This window comes from Diuraphis noxia, unplaced genomic scaffold (genome assembly GCF_037042655.1).
Source record: "Diuraphis noxia isolate RWA-SAM2 unplaced genomic scaffold, SU_Dnox_SAM2 contig0001, whole genome shotgun sequence".
Classification (NCBI taxonomy): domain Eukaryota; kingdom Metazoa; phylum Arthropoda; class Insecta; order Hemiptera; family Aphididae; genus Diuraphis; species Diuraphis noxia.
Window position 1 is genome coordinate 5,892,597 of NW_028301711.1, and position 17,135 is coordinate 5,909,731.

The 17,135-nt window shown below is 32.5% G+C and overlaps 1 protein-coding gene and 2 pseudogenes across 1 annotated transcript; all 3 read left to right on the top strand.

The window, feature by feature from the left end:
- Positions 1-445: 445 nt before the first annotated feature.
- On the top strand, positions 446-2,176 carry LOC149059326 (uncharacterized; annotated as a pseudogene).
- Positions 2,177-13,598: 11,422 nt separating this feature from the next.
- Positions 13,599-14,598, top strand: LOC149059327 (uncharacterized; annotated as a pseudogene).
- Positions 14,576-15,518, top strand: LOC149059328 (uncharacterized). The gene has a single exon (XM_089216778.1). The coding sequence runs from the start codon at positions 14,583-14,585 to the stop codon at positions 15,516-15,518; it is 936 nt and encodes a 311-aa protein (XP_089072904.1). The 5' UTR covers positions 14,576-14,582.
- The last annotated feature ends 1,617 nt before the right edge of the window (positions 15,519-17,135 follow it).

Consider the following 17,135-nt stretch of genomic DNA (forward strand, 5'->3'; position numbering starts at 1 on the left):
TGAATAATTGGTAAAAGTGCGTAAATTTAAGTACCATTACGCCGAAGTTAAAAAACCATTAAAATACTCAATATTTCAACACAATAATAAGCAAATACCAAAAAAAAAAAAAATAATATAAAAAAATAAAAAATCTGTTATTATTGCATTTAAGACAACATAATAACTACATAAAAAAAAAAATATTGTTTATCGTTTTAAGTGAGAGAATAAAATAATATGAAATATGTGAAAGTTATAAAATGTCAATCAAAAAATGTATATATTTTATACAAACAGTACTATAAGTCGGGTGTATGTTAATTAATTAATTTGAAATTTTATATTTAACCACAGAATATTGTAAAGATAAATTATTGATAAAAAAAAACAATAATTTTTTAGTTTTAAAAATAATACTTTTGGCCGCCTAAAATCGTCTTTTATACCACTGTGCGGGACCCCGATGTGCACCGTAGTTGCCGATGGACAATGGTCCAAGCGCAGTTACAAAACTAAATATGATGCGTTATCCGGCGTGGTATTATATTCATCATATTATGATAAAATTATATAATATATTAATGCACAAATGTATAGGTACGAGTTTCAAATTAAAATATTATTCTAGGCAACAATAATAGGTTACAAATCGAAAAAAATTTTGTTTGCGAGAATCAGAAACCGTTATTGCATTATTTGCCAAAGGTCTAAAAATAAAAAATTATCTCCACCCGAACATACGTGTTTTATGAATTGGAAAAAAGGTGCTACTAGCATGGAAGCTGATGCCATTGCTGATGGGTTTAAACAAAGTGTGGAATTGCATGGGCTCAAATACAATAAACTAATAGGTTCGTTATAAGTTATATAACATATATATCTGTCGTAATACCAATGTTCTTATACATTTTTGATTCATAATAATTAAAATGATGATAAGAGTTATCGTAGTTGACTTTATTATGATAATAAATAAAGGGCCATTCAGTACGATCCACAACGACTGTATTTTCAATAAATATTATAATAACTAAATTACAGTTAATACTTATATGAATATATTATCACTTATATGTTTAAAATAATAAAAATAATTATAATTAGGTATTTATAAATAAATAGTATTATTGAATAATTTGACCAGGTGATGGAGATTCAAGCGTTTCAAAAAGGCTTGCTGAGATCATGCCTTATGGCCCTAGACTGCCTATAAAAAAAATTTTTTTCAAAGGCAACTGACTATGGTAAAGCCACCGAACCAGAAGCTATTGTTGCATTGGAAAACATATTAAAATGCAAAGTTAATCCATGCGGACTTATCATTGATGAACATTTTCCTTACTTAGCATCAACTCCTGGTAATATATAATTAAAAAAAATCATAAGATATTATAATAATTAATAATGTAATATCAAAATAAATATGAAAATAATATTTTTTTTAATTTAATACACAGATGGTCTAATTGATGACGATTTCATAGTTGAAGTTAAATGTCCGTTTGCAGTAAAAGATACAACTTCCTTTTCAGAAGCGATAAGTAGTAAAAAAGTGAGTAACTATAACTATAACTATAAGTATACTTATATAAGTATATAACTATAATATATTGATACATATTACATATGTCCTATAAAATAAATTCAGTAAATAATTTAATTATTAAAATATTATAAGTTTAGTATATTAAGAAACGTAAAAATTTTTAATTTTTCTTTCATAACATATCTTTGTATTATAGTTATCATTTTGTCGTCTTAATGACAATGGAACAATGGAATTAAAAACTGATCATATATATTACTATCAAGTCCAAGGACAAATGCACATTTCTAAACGGAAATTCTGTTATTTCGTCGTACACACAAAAAATTGGACCGAAATACAAACAATAAATTATGATAAATCTTTCTGGGACAAAAAAAATGGTTGACAAGTTAAAAATGTAAGTTATAAAAATTCTTTAATTTTGATTTCCAAGAATGCTCACTAATATATTCTTGAAACTTTTTTTGAAGTTTTTACATGGAATGCTTACTACCAGAAATAGTTAATCCTCAGTATGGAAAACGTTTGCTAGTAGATGACATTAAAGATCCTGAACACATTTTGGAAAACATTAAAACAAAACAAATGTTACGGACGATCCTGAGATGTCCGCACACAATTAAAGAACAAACACTTCCGAACTAATTATTACTTTCTATATTTTAATTTGAAAAGAAAACTTACAATAAATTTATGGAATTAATATAATGAGTTAGAAAATGGTCTGACAATAAAATGTTCTGAAGAGAATAACAATGTTCTGTCTTACTATTCTAAAATCCAACTGCCACGGCTTGCTATACGAGCCGTGCCTATAGCCAGCGCTTGCCTGGAATTGCTGTCACAGCAATCCTTCCAGACAGTCGCCGCTGTACAATATTATTATACGCTAGCTATATTATATACTAACTAATATGACCAGGGGTTCTTAACACCCCCCAACTTAAATGGAACTTAGGGACCTAATGGTTCCAAATGTTCCGTACAATATGTGTTAACAACTAAATTTTATGCTTATAATATCTACTTATTGATTATTCAATGTTAAAATATTCGGTATATCCGGAGAATACATTCTAATTATTCTATTTCTAAACTTAATAGCTAATCCACTAGCTACAGATATTACAGTTATTATTAAAATATACACAAGTACCATATGAAATTCCATTTGAAATATTATTAAAGGGTCTGTTGTCACCTTTTGTAATTTACTTATTTCTACTAACCTTTTGGCAATAGAATTGAAATCGTGTATGATACTTATGTCTTTTAGGTTCTGAGGAATTATATTTTTAAGACTTTCTGATAATAATACTTCATGTTTTTTATTCTCCGGGATTAAATCTGTATAGATACTTCTATTAGATCTACTTGTCGGAAATATAATGGAATAATCTGTATGGATTTCACAATCCTGGGAGGTAGTCAACCTTCCTACGCCTGAGATCTCTAACGTTACTATTTGTGGGGGTTCCACACACTTGATAGTTACTAAAGTTGGTTGTGTATAAAATAACCATGCATTGGAATCTATTAACTTATCCCAAATGGGTGTTGTTAATGTTACCAATTTTATTTTACAAGTTTCTGGGATTGTCTGATATGCTAAAAGTGCTACTTCACAAAGGTTTGATCTCGAGCGGCGGTGAAATGTTTGACCACCTTTACATAATTTATAGGTTCCTAAATTTACACATGCTTCCCACTGTTTCCCTGTTATAGTGAAAAATTCCTCGTTATCATTGTTAATTACCAAATATTCAACTTCTGGTTCGATTAAAATTACTGTATTGGTAGAATATAGAATTGGTAATGAAATGAGTCGATACACATTAAATACTTTACTTGCAACTAAAGGTATCTCAATAGAGAATATTAAGTACTCGTCTTGCACAAAAATCGTTTTTTCAGAGATTTTGAAAAGGTTTGGCATGGACTCAGGTATTAGTTCTATAGGGAGGCTATTTCCCATGGGTAAGTTGATTTTAATTTCTTTTAATTCTTGTATCAATTTTCTGGGGGTAATTACGCTAGTGTGGATTTTGCCATCTAGTGCTGCATTTATAATGGCAATAAGATTCTGTGTTTCGTAAGCATATTGATTTAGAGTTACCTCAAATAAAAAGGCTTGTTCTAACAGCTTATTTTTGAATTCTAATCTGTTAATATTAACGATACTTTCCTTAGTCAGTCCTTGTAAATACCGTAAGTTATTTTCAAGTTTCTGATGATGCTCTGTGACTTCCTGCAAAGTATGGTTCGCGTCCAATATTTCTGCTTGTACAACTCTTGTTTTTTCTTTGACTAAATTAATATTTCGAATTTTGTTTTTGGTTAATTCTAAGATTTGGTTAAAAATGAATTCGGTGTCGATTTTCGAGTACACACCATACAAAACGTTGATCAGGCGCTTGAAGGTGCCTCCCAATCCTCGGCAATTTCGAATTTCATTGTTTGAGTTATGCTCTATCGATAACATTGCGTTACCACGATTTATTTGGATTTCATACAAATATGGTCGGGTTGTAGTAGAAAATTGGTGAAGGAATTGATTACAAATGTTTTCTATTTCTGCATTACAAAAGTTTGCTATCATTTGCTTACAAATTGTCCCCATTTTAATATACTGGGTCATCAACTTATCATAATTTGTGGTCAAGATTTTAATGTCCACATACGTTACCAAGTTCCATGCAGTGTAAGAAGTTTTGATCATTCCATGAGATTCGTAATAGAGTCCTTTGTGGTCCGGGAAGGTAGTTATGTTATAATTTTCTTGAGCTTCTGATGTACTATCCCATATCCACATTATCAGGATTATAATTTTCGGAATTGATGTATTTTTCTTGAAAACTCCAAAGAACGCCATAATGAGTTTCCTAGAACAAATTAATTTTCTGGTTTATTTTTTTTTTCATGAAATAACTTCAGTAAATTCTGATGAATGGTCTGGTTTTTCTTGTTACTTTTTTTTATGGTTACATTCTTATTTGTGGGGTTTACATCGAAAATTTCATACGGACCTAACCACTTCGGGGCCAGTTTGTTCTTTGGGGCTTTTTCTTGCAGTAAAACCTTCTGTCCTACTTCAAAACTTTGATGTTTCGCTGTTTTGTCATACTGTTCTTTTGACTTACTCTTTGCTTCCAGCAAATTGCTTCTTGCCAAAGCCTGAGCTTCTTGCATTTGTCTTTTGACTTCATATTGATAGTCATTATAATTGTATTGAGGTTCTGGTTCGTTAGTGAGAGATGTGGGGATTTTTACAGAATTTCCATAAACCAAATGATACGGCTGGAATTTCGTAGCTGAATGAACAGTGGAGTTGTGGCAAAACATCGCATACGGGATTCTTGTATCCCAGTTTAGTTGATCCTTTCCGATAAAGTTTCGTAAATATTCTGCTAGAGAGCGATGACTTCTTTCGAGACTGCCATTGCTCTGAGGGTGATAAGGTGTAGTTGACGTCTGCCGGATTTTGAGGAGTTTACACACCTCTTTAAAAACGTTGCTTAAGAACTCCGTACCACAGTCCGTCACTAGACTTTGCGGTATTCCATGTAAGCATACGAATTTGGTCACAAAATGTTGTGCTACCGTATTTGCTTCATGATTCTCCATGGGGGAAGCCCATGCGAATTTAGTGAGGTCGTCCTGTAACGTTAAAATGAAAGAATTCCCACTATGTGTACGGGGTAAGGTCCGACGACATCTAGGAATATCTTTTCGAAGGCTCTGGTAGCTGTACTGGTAATCACCATAGGCTCTTTTGGTGTTCTTGTTGCTGTTTTATTCTTTTGGCAATCCGGACAATGTCTTATGAATTGTTTGATTTGTTTTCTCATACCCTTCCAATTATGTTCTTCATACAACTTATTGAACGTTCTGGTTAATCCATGATGTCCTCCTAGAGGGTTTTCATGTAATTCTCTTATTTTCTGTATTTTCTGATCTTCTGTTAACTGCTCTCTGGTGTAGACACAGACTTTGATGTTCGAATTCCTAAAGGTATTTCGAAGCATGTTTCGGATAATCTCCCATTGTAGTCCGTCTGATTCACTTCCCATTCTTGGACACGCGAGATTGGTTATTTTTAAATCCATACACAATTCTTTGAGCTTCTGTAAACAAATATAGATGGATTTGTATGTAGACTTTTGCCAGTGATGCTCTTTCGTTATTAAATAGAATATTGTTCGTTGTTCTAACTGAATTACAGCTACTTCCGTAACTGATTTTTGTTCTTGTCGCAATTGGTTCACATGTCCAAACTTCCGTCTCATTTGAAGAGCGATACCTCGAGACATACTGAAATCGGCGGAAACACATTGTGCTATTGATGTAGTAGGTTCTGAATCGAAGATATTTCCTGTTAGCTCAATTACATTGGTAGTAGGTTTAGCTTCGGTATTGAGAAAAAGTTGGTGATCATCTGAAGGTTCTGTATTGCTTAGAGGTTCCGAAGGGTTTGAGATTTCAGGTGATTCTGTGTTTTCAATTCTGTCGAAATCATTTGTAGACGTTGAGCTATCGTCTAGTCTTAAAAGTTCTGACTTAGTTTTGGATCTAGTCGTGACAGTTCTGATTCGACTTAATGCGTCCGCGTTGGTGTTGTTAGCGCCTGGCTTATAATGGATTTCATACTCGTATTCCTCCAATTTCAACCTCCATCGGATTAGTCGGGACCCGGGGTCCTTTACGTTGAAAAGCCAGCTTAACGCTCGATGGTCTGTAATAATGTTGAATTTCTGCCCATATAAGTACGGTCCGTATTGTTTAACTCCCCATACTATTGCACAAAGTTCTTTCTCCGTTGTATTGTAATTTTGCTCTGCTTTGTTAAGAGTACGCGATGCATAAGCTATTGGTGGATCATTCCCAATTGGTCCTTGAGATAATATGCAGCCAATTGCAAAATTGCTGGCATCGCATGTGAGGTTAAATGGTTGTTCAAAATCAGGGTATTTTAGGAGAGGTTCTTTTGTAAGAATAGCTTTTAATTTGTCAAACGCTTCTTGGCAAAGGTCCGACCAATAAAATGGAACATCCTTTTTCAATAACGACGTAAGCGGTTTTGCAATTTGCCCATAATTTGGAACGAAACGTCGGTAATAACCGGACAGTCCCAAAAATGATTTGATTTCCTTAGCGTTTGTTGGCGTTGGAAATTTTAATTTTGGATGGTTGGAGTTTGAGGTTTGATTCTCTTAATCTGTCGAATACTTCTCTTAATTTCCTTGAATGGTCTTCAAGGTTAAGGGCATAGATTATGATGTCGTCCAAGTAAACAAATGCTTTGATCCCATTCAATCCCGTTAATACGGAATTCATTAGACGTTGAAATGTGGCTGGAGCCCCTTTCAACCCGAATGGAACTCTTAAAAATTCAAAATGACCTTTGTCCGTAGAGAAGGCGGTTTTATGGCAATGGTCTGGGTGCATTTTGACTTGATGATAACCTTGGGCCAAGTCCAACGTAGTATAGTACTTAGACTTTCCTAATTGGTCCAAGATTTCTGTGATGTTCGGTAAAGGGTAAGCGTCTCCCGTTGATATTTGGTTTAATTTTCTGAAATCTACGCACACGCGATACTTCACTACACCGTTTTCATCGGGCTTCTTTGGAACTACGAGTAATGGTGCATTCCAAGGGCTTTTGCTTGGAGCAATAATATTGTCCTCTTCAAGTTTCTGAATTTGTCTATCGATTTCTTGTCTGTGCTTAAAAGGCAACCGATATGGACGTACATTAATCGGTTGTGCGGCTCCACTTGTTTTAATTTCATGATAAATCTGGTCGGTGCAAGTTAGTTTATCTCCATCTAATTGGAAGATATTTGAGTATTCCTCGCATATTGGCATAAGAGATTCCCTTTCTTCTTGGTTTAGATGATCCAAATTTAGTTTCTCTCTTAGGGCTTCTAAACGGTTTTTTCCACTGGAAGTTCCTGGGAGGTTCTGAGTTGTATAAACATTAACTTCATCAAACTTATAAATAGATATGGATTTCGTTTGTGCTTGAGTAAGTTCAACTGAAGATTCCGTGGGATTAATGACCGCTACTAATATTTGATTCTGGTGCACTTGGTTGACCGTATTGCTACATATGATAGACTCTGCAATCTTTTGAGCTGGGATTAAAAGTGTTTCACCTTCTTGATATTCTGTGACAGGTATAGCGATTAAAGTTTCTGTACGAGCTTGGATTTTCATGTCACTGGTATCTGGTACTATGAACTCGTTAGTTTGATAATTAATGATTGTTTGGTTCCCTATTATGAAGGGTTTTCCTAAAATTCCATCTTGTGTAATGGGAAACTTAGAATGTACTACTTGAAATTCTGCTTGCATCATACGCTCTCCAATTTGAATACTTATAGTCGTCCGTCCTAAGGTTGGTACTAACTGTTCGTTGATGCCTTTTAAATAGTAAACGGTATCTTCATATACCATTACTTGATCCAAAAGTGAACCAATTTTGATTAGATTAAGATCACTTCCTGAATCCAGTAAAAATTTAGCATTAGGGTTAATTGTCTGAGAGGTTCTGCATGTAAAAGTATTATCTGTTAAATTTGACTTTAATGTAAAGATTCTGGGAATGTTATGGCGGCGCTTTTTATGCTTCCTACCGGGCGTCCGCCGGAAGCGCCCGGTTGATTTTGGTTTTCCGAAGTCTCGGCTTTTGCTGCTTCGTTCCTTTTTTCGGTAACATACTTTAATTTCCGGCATACATCTTTTGTATGTCCCGGTTTTTTACAGTACTGGCACGTGATCGTGTTCACTGTGGCTTTTGAGGTTCCGTGTGGTGTGCTCGAATTTTTTGATTGATTTGTATTATTACTTTTGTTCGATCTACAATCGCGGGCCCAATGTCCTGGTTTGCCGCAAATGTTGCATGAACCAGTCACCTTTTTTGTTGTCGTCGAGTTCCCTTTATAAAGTTTCTTCGCTTCTTCAGATGACATCCTAATCCGCTCTTCCTCTCTGGCGGCTTGTATGGCCTTATCTAGAGTAAGAGGGTTTCTGGCCTTGATGTAGTCTTTCAGGTTCCCCAAGCCTTCCATAAAGACTTGAATTACCTGTCTCTTAATAGAAATTTCCATCGCCTGAGCAATTTCTGGCGAAAAATCTGCAGTTTCCTGTTCGATGATAAGGTTTTGTAGAGCTTCTACTCTCATCGAGTAGGTCAGAATATCTTCACCATTTTTTTGTTTGATGGCGTACAATTATAAAAATAAATGCTGTGTGGTTCGCTGGGGTTCAAGACTGGTTTTAAGTGTTTCCCGTAATTCTTCCCATGCCTCGAATGTTTTGAACTTTGTTACCTGCCTTGCTTTCCCTGTTAATCTAGTTTGGATTGCCTGAAGTAATCGTGGAATTGCCGATTCCACTACACATGACACGACAAATTCGCATTTTTCAAGGAAAATTTCTAAATTTTCTGTATCTTTTCCATCAAATGATTTGGGTAGTAGCCTTATTGCATCTTGAAGTCCTATTTGATTATTTGATATCGAATCTTCTTGTCTCGAACTGGCACTACCTCTTGTCCTCATGATCTCCTGAATCTTGAGATCAATTAGTTTGCTTAAATCTGGATTATTTGAAATGCCTGAAATCAACTGCGGTCCAGGTGCACCACTCACGGTTGGTTGGTTTGGCTGGAACCCGACTGAGCACGATTGACGTTTTTCACAACCCGATTGAGCATGGTTGGAATCAAACAATTGGAACCCAAAAAAACCCAAAAAACAACACGATTGAGCACGAAAATAGGTGCGACGTTGCCATTTTGTATCGTATAATATTAATATTAAAAAATAAAATTTGATTGCAGTACAATATTTTTCTCTTGGCAAGAATAGATTGTTGCCCAATCATTTTTTGTACAACACCATTTCAACAATTCACCATTTTTCCTGGATCCAGTAAACCTGTATCCCAATAAACCTGTACTTGAAAGCTCCAACATTTGCCAACTCTTTACCTCTCTCGGGTAAATAATTTTTATTTCATTATTTTCCATATTTTATTGTAAAATTCGCACACTACCGCACTACGAGCACGCGCGAGACAACAGAACAGACTAACTGTGACCAAGTCTTATTTACAGCATAGGTACATACAATAACAGTTAATCACAATTTAGTGCAATCGTTGTAGATAAAATTCTGTTTTCCTATGTATCCCAGTTATTTTCAACTTCCGTGGGTATGCCTACCCATCGATCGATAGTAAAATCGTTTTCGACTAATATAGTAATGTGTTAGTAATTACCTATTGGTAATATCTACTACACAACATACGTAGGTACTAGTGAAAATCTGACAACGTTGTATACAATATTTTTATTTTTTTATCGTGCTCAATCGGGTCGTCTAAAAGGTCGGCCGATAACGACCGTGCTCAATCGGGTATCACCGGGTTGGTTTTGGTCCTCCATAATTTTCAATGGCTTTTGTTTTAAAAATAACTTAATTCCTTGGTCGGTCGGTTCAACTGTGTCGTCTGCAGACCAGTCTAAAAGTTTTTCTTGATTGGTCCGTTGAGTTTTTATTTTAATATGTTGTGGATCTCGAGAATTTTCTGAATTTTCTGTTGAAGTGGTATCTTGGGCGACGTGAATTAAACTTTTATCTATTTCACTAATTTCTTCATTAACTTTAGCTAACAGATTATCTGTTGATGCAGTCAAATCCGCTTCCCTAATTAATAAATGGTCGACGGAAAGTTCGTGTACTTGACGCTCGGAATCGGGATTGTCGGGATTTGAGCACCTTACAGGCAAACTCACCCTTGGTGTAGGGGTAGGGGTGTCAGAAATGGACGTATCTGCCCCCTTGGTGGTTGAATCCTTCCCCGAATTTGTGCTCATTAAAATGGGCTTGAAACCTTCATAAAAGGTTTACTCTAATAACGCAAAGAGAGAGAAGAAAATAAAAAGAAATAAGTATAATAAAACACTGAGAAACATGTGTTCACAAAAAAAAAATTTCTTCCCTACCATAGGCTTACGTAATATACAGTATATACTAACTATCCTATGTTTGTAAAAAAAAAAATATTTAATTATAAACAGAGCTAATAACTTATTGCTAAATACTCACGACCACCACAATTTTTTTTTTTTGAAATGCAATGAAATGAAATGTTCGATGTCCGACTGCGTATGGTTCTGAATGCTCTGATAACGGCGTCGAATTGATCTCGGAACAATAACACGTCGAATTTCCTCTTCGACACCTTAACTGCTCCGGAACGATGTTCTACGCCCCGAAACTGCTGGCGCGGCGACCAATAACTAATTTTTTAATTATTGGGTTTCACTTCGGTGATTAGATTACGTAAATATATCGTAATATTTTGATGTTCTGTCGTTACGGCGGCGCTATCGTGTTTATAAACAACGACGTCGGTGCACGGCGGCTCTGATAAACGTATTATCGTAGTAACTGTGTTGTTGTCAGTTTTCAAACGTCGGCGGCGACGACACTGATGTCACCACTACGACGGCGGCGGCAGAACGTACGCCAGGGTCACTTCCACGGCGGCTGCCCGTCGTCAATATATATATATCTTTTTTTTTTTTTAGACGTATGTACGTAATACGCCACAACGGGAATTTGCTGATCGCGCGTTTTCGGGGACACGTTCACACGCTATAGTATGCATATATATATACACACCATATAGATGTATATACTATATATGTCAATGTACGCCTCCTTATAAAATATTATAAAATTATAATATCTTATATTATTAAATGTTACCTTACGCGATTTGTGTATAATGTTCTGTTTTCAGATGGCTCCACTTTTCTGATTGTTCGTTTTACTTTTCTTCCAATATACTTCTGAAAGTCTAGTCCGATTATTGTCTGTAGTAACGAGATACTGGTAATCGGCGTATCCCACCGCTGCCACCAAAATGTTACGGACGATCCTGAGATGTCCGCACACAATTAAAGAACAAACACTTCCGAACTAATTATTATTTTCTATATTTTAATTTGAAAAGAAAACTTACAATAAATTTATGGAATTAATATAATGAGTTAGAAAATGGTCTGACAATAAAATGTTCTGAAGAGAATAACAATGTTCTGTCTTACTATTCTAAAATCCAACTGCCACGGCTTGCTATACGAGCCGTGCCTATAGCCAGCGCTTGCCTGGAATTGCTGTCACAGCAATCCTTCCAGACAGTCGCCGCTGTACAATATTATTATACGCTAGCTATATTATATACTAACTAATAAGACCAGGGGTTCTTAACACAAAAATTAATTTGAAATAATGAATATATTTGTATTAATTTTATGATATTATAATATACGTACTGTTTAGAAATATTTTGATCGATTCTTTCTAACGATTAACGAAATATACATTCGTTTTTTTTTTAAATTATGCTTGCTTAATATCACTGATTCTATAATAACCGTGATTAAATGATTTGTATTATAATCGATGATGATACTCCGATCTCATAAAAAAAATTATTTTACGTATTTATTTGCCGCAATAATTAAAAATCATATGTAACAATTTATAGTCACAAATAAAACTAATATACATTTCTTATACATATAATTTGTATCAAAGTTATTGATTAGTATATTAAATAAATTAATGTGTATAAAAATTAATTTTAATTGTGGCTATAAATTGTTACAATTAGTTTTTTATTACTTTGTCTTTAATCTAAATTTGTATATGTAACTTTATTGTTTCTTTTAATTTATATATTAATTATTTAATCACTTAAATCATATTGTACACCTCTCACCACAGCTATATTCTATACCGTATATCGTTATTTTATGTTTCCAGATAATTATTGTAATTGGGCTCACTCGTTTAATTTAATTAATTAATTAATATTAGACTTCAATAAGTAATTATGTATAATTTCTGAACAACATCGCTCGACGTTTTTTACATTCATTACACAAATTATTTTAATTACATTTCAAGTTATTATATGAATAATATGTGCAGAGGCTTGTATAGATTCTTTATTTATTACATCACCATAAGTTTAGTAATCTGTAAGATATTAGGTTATTAGTCTATTACAATTACAGCAATTAGGTACCTACTACACTCAAATTAAATATCAAATGATGCTGTTAATTATCATCTCGATAAATATTTATTATACATGATATAAATATCATGGCAGCAGTTCTTGACGACATTAGTGTTCTTTCACAGTTTGGCCTCAACATTCAATTCACGTCGTGATATAATAAAACTAAACAGAAACACTTAAAATCAGGTAAGATATTTTATACTAATATTATAATAAACTGTTAAAGTATTACATTTTTTTAAAAACTATTTTCTGTTATAGTAAATTATTAGTAATTTTATTTTATTAAATTAGAACTTGTTAAGAATACCTAGATTTTGGAAAATTAAATTCATTTGTTATAAATAATTGTTTTTTAAGCTCATAGCTGAGAGATGATGAATGTATCCTATTTACTTTTTAATTTTACAATGATTGGTGTTTTTTTATATTTTGAATATGTATTATACACGACAAACAGCCTAAATAATACATCGATTTTAAACTTAAGTATATTTTTTGAAAGTGAATTACGTCTAAATAATAAAAAAATAATTTTAAATATTTTTGTTGTTTATAGTACCTATATAAAATTATTTTTTTTTTTACATTTACGATAAGTCAGGATTTTATATAAGGTAGGTACAATAGATACATGATGTAACAACAAGATATGACAAATTGAAAAACTTATCGTGTACACAGATAAAAATAAATAAATAATAAAACACACATCGTTGTAAAATCAATACATTCATATTTTAAATACGCACCGATGTTAATTTATCTTTGAAAATTTATTAGAATCTCCGATTTTTTAGTTGTAATATTTAGAATTAATTAGCAGATATATTAGGTATACATTATTATACGATTGTGTGCATTTGTTCGATATTTTTAAGTATATGACCTTCTGGTCTTAGTTATGAATAACATTTATTTACTTATTTATTTATTTGCTTTTAATAGGTTAAAACCAATCAAAATGTATATTAAAAATATAATATTTTACATAATTACACTTACACCTCTCACTTTCGGATTCATTGCGTACGATTGTGATGGGTCAGCTCAAAATGTGACATCTTTTGAAAGCTTAGAAGTGGACAACTGTGATTTTCCTATACCATCAACAACACAACAGGTACCGAGAATTCAATTACTACAAAGGATTGAAACCTATCCTGTTCATTTTAAGTCGTGTCTTATATCAGTTGATTATTTAATAACAAGATGCTCGACATTTGATGATGCACAAGCAGTAGAGGGAGGGTATTTTTCTGATGTAGTAGATTTAGGAAATGCTCGATGTTGGGAAATTTATCAAAAACGATCTTATACTTTTCCCATGGGGGGTATAGTAACGGATTTGCAAATTAACGAAACAACTTTAATTTCACACACTGTGGCCGGATCACTGGACAGATTTGGTAATTGTAGAGGCGCGAATTTTAAATCTGAGAATGGGAAAACACCATAGTACAAGGTAAATTTAAAATATATTTATCGGAAGGTACAGCTATAGCGAATAGCAAAGATAACACCCTTATACTTCCGTCGGGTACAAAAATGAAATTATCCGATAATTATGGTATTGACACTTTTAAAGGTGAAATCGTATGGACTAATAACCATTATAATTGTGAAGAACAAGATTTCGTAGTTTTATATGATGGTCCAGCATCATTAATAACATCGATTACAAACGACAACTTGAATTTATTTACATACCTCGTAGAGACGGATAAAATAGTTTTTGCTCTCAAACAAATAAAAAAAACATTTGCGTGTGAAATTCTGGTAATTCAAACTGAACACCCTCAATTACTTATTCTTACAGATACCATGTTTTTAAATCATTTTCAAATAAAATCCATTTCTCCGCAAAACACTGATCTAATCGCTTATGTAAATACGAAATTTGTATATGTAGAAAATTTCTTCAAATCAACAATAACCTCATTATACAATGATTAAATTACAAAAACAATGTGTTCTTGAACGGAAATTATTGCAGCAAAGACTTTCGTTAGCCTCAAACAATCTTCCGGAGTTTGCGTATATTATGGGCGGCGGTCCTGGTTTCACGGCCGTCAAGCATGCCGAAATAATTTATTTAATTAAATGTAAAAAAGTTAGTGTCGAGATAACAAAAAAAGACGAATGTTATAACGAATTACCTGTTTTATATAACAATCAAACTTTCTTTATGGCCTCAAAAACACATTCATTACAAAAATATGGAACGCAAATTAACTGCAATTCATTATTCCCATCAGCATTTAATTTAGATGGTAATTGGTATGGATTTTTCCCAAATGTCCAGGAAATAAAAACGCCACAAAAGTTGAAACCAAATACAGCATGGACATGGACATATAAAGGTGTAGATTTTTTAATGAATTCTGGGATATATACAAAAGATACAATGAAAGCTTTACAACAACATATTATATATCCTCAGGAACAAGACGCCGTTAAAAATAATATAATTAGACAGTCAATGGGGTATGAAACGGTAAATCAAGGGATTCAATTTAAATATTTAATAGACGAACACACCATAGGGAAAATGGTGGAAGATAAATTATTTAAATTATGGGGTTGGTTTATAACAATTGGAACATTTATATCGGGACTAATGGGGATATTCTTTGTTGCAAAAGTGATATTAACACTCGTTGACACGGGTATTAATATTACTTTTTTGTATCGAACTTTTGGGTGGAGCATAAAGCTCTTACCAGGATTTTTTAACAGCATTACACATAATTTGATACTCCAATCTCATAAAAACAACTACTTAAAAAATCGAGAGTTTGATGAAGATTCATTGGAAAAAAAAAATGTCAGCATCATAATAAAAAAAAATATATACCCAAAACTTCAGTATGAAATGGTTTAAAACCATAAAACAAATAAATAAATAATATTTTTTATGTACATATTATTATAACATTTTGTATGTAAAAAGGGCATAATTACCTACGCGCATAATAATAAAATAAAATATAACTTTTTGTAAATATATTTTACATGTTTATTTGCCGCGCTAATTAAAAATCATCTGTAACGATTTATGATCACAAATAAAATTAATTAATCACCGATGGTTTTTTATTATTGCGGAAAATATATGCGTAAAATATTTAAGTACATTGTTATATTATATATTTTATTTTATTATTATGTACGTTTAGGTAATTATGCACTTTGTGTATAGATAATATGTACATTGTACAATATGTACATATCACATATTTATAAGCTTATTTATACGTTAGTTATCCATTGTATATGAATCTAAATTCTCAATAGTAAAAATTTGTCTCTAATCCAAATTTGTATATGTATCTCTATTGTATCTTTTAATTTATACATTAATAATTTAATCACTTAAATAATATTGAACACCTCTCACCACAGCTATATTATATACTGTATATCGTTATTTTATGTTTTCATATTATAATTATTGTAATTGGGTTCGTCCGTTTAATAAATTATTAAATATTTATTAATGTTATGTTTCAATTAATTATGATACATAAATTAAATGTGTTCTTTACATTTGTAAGTACCTACATTATTTATATTAAGATCATATGAACATGATAAGTTTGTAATGTTTGTATACAGATTGTTTTTTTACTGCAAATTGCTATTGTATTAAATAATATAAAAAATTAAAGTATTATTCTATTTATTTCATATAATATGTTATGTATAACACTCAACTTCCTATATTAAGTTTAAAAATAAAATAAGTAAACAGGTATGTATTTTATACTAACAAAAATATTTAAAACGTTATACTAATTGGAGATGAAAATATCGTACGATAAGTACTTCAGGTCATTAATAAGTAATAGGTATCGTAAAAAACGTGACACTGTTGCGAACCAGTTATGGAGCTCGGTTGACAAGGGTCGAATCAAATGAATTTAACACAGTAGTCAATTTAAATATTATTATAGATTTATTGACAGATTAGTATTTTTAACAAGTTTATTCTAAACACTCAGAGTAATGTACAACTTAAGACAAATATCTCTAGCATGAATACTGTCAACTAGTCGTCACGCAGAAATAGTGTGTCGAGATCGCCCTACGAGCGTCTTTATATAGGAAAGACAACAGTCAGAATGCATTGTCTTTCTACAAGGTCCCACTTGAGTATTCGCAGTGGGCTTTTCGATATACTTTTAGAAACTAACTTTTCCTTGTGTTCATTACGTGATACATTTGTACATGTACAACACGTACATCCTGTGAATACTTTCTAAACAATATATGTGTGGTCTCAGACCTTGTGGCCATTGCAACACCTCCCCCACAAAACGAGGGCTTATGCTAAATAAGACCTCTAACTGTTGTCTTACGACTAATATTCGGTATCCATACTGTACAAATTTTTTTTTTTTTTTTTTTTACTCTGGTGGTACAATTATTTCTTATGCTATGTTAGTATAGTTACTATATGACTATACTATACTATAGTATTATCATTTTTTTTTTTTTT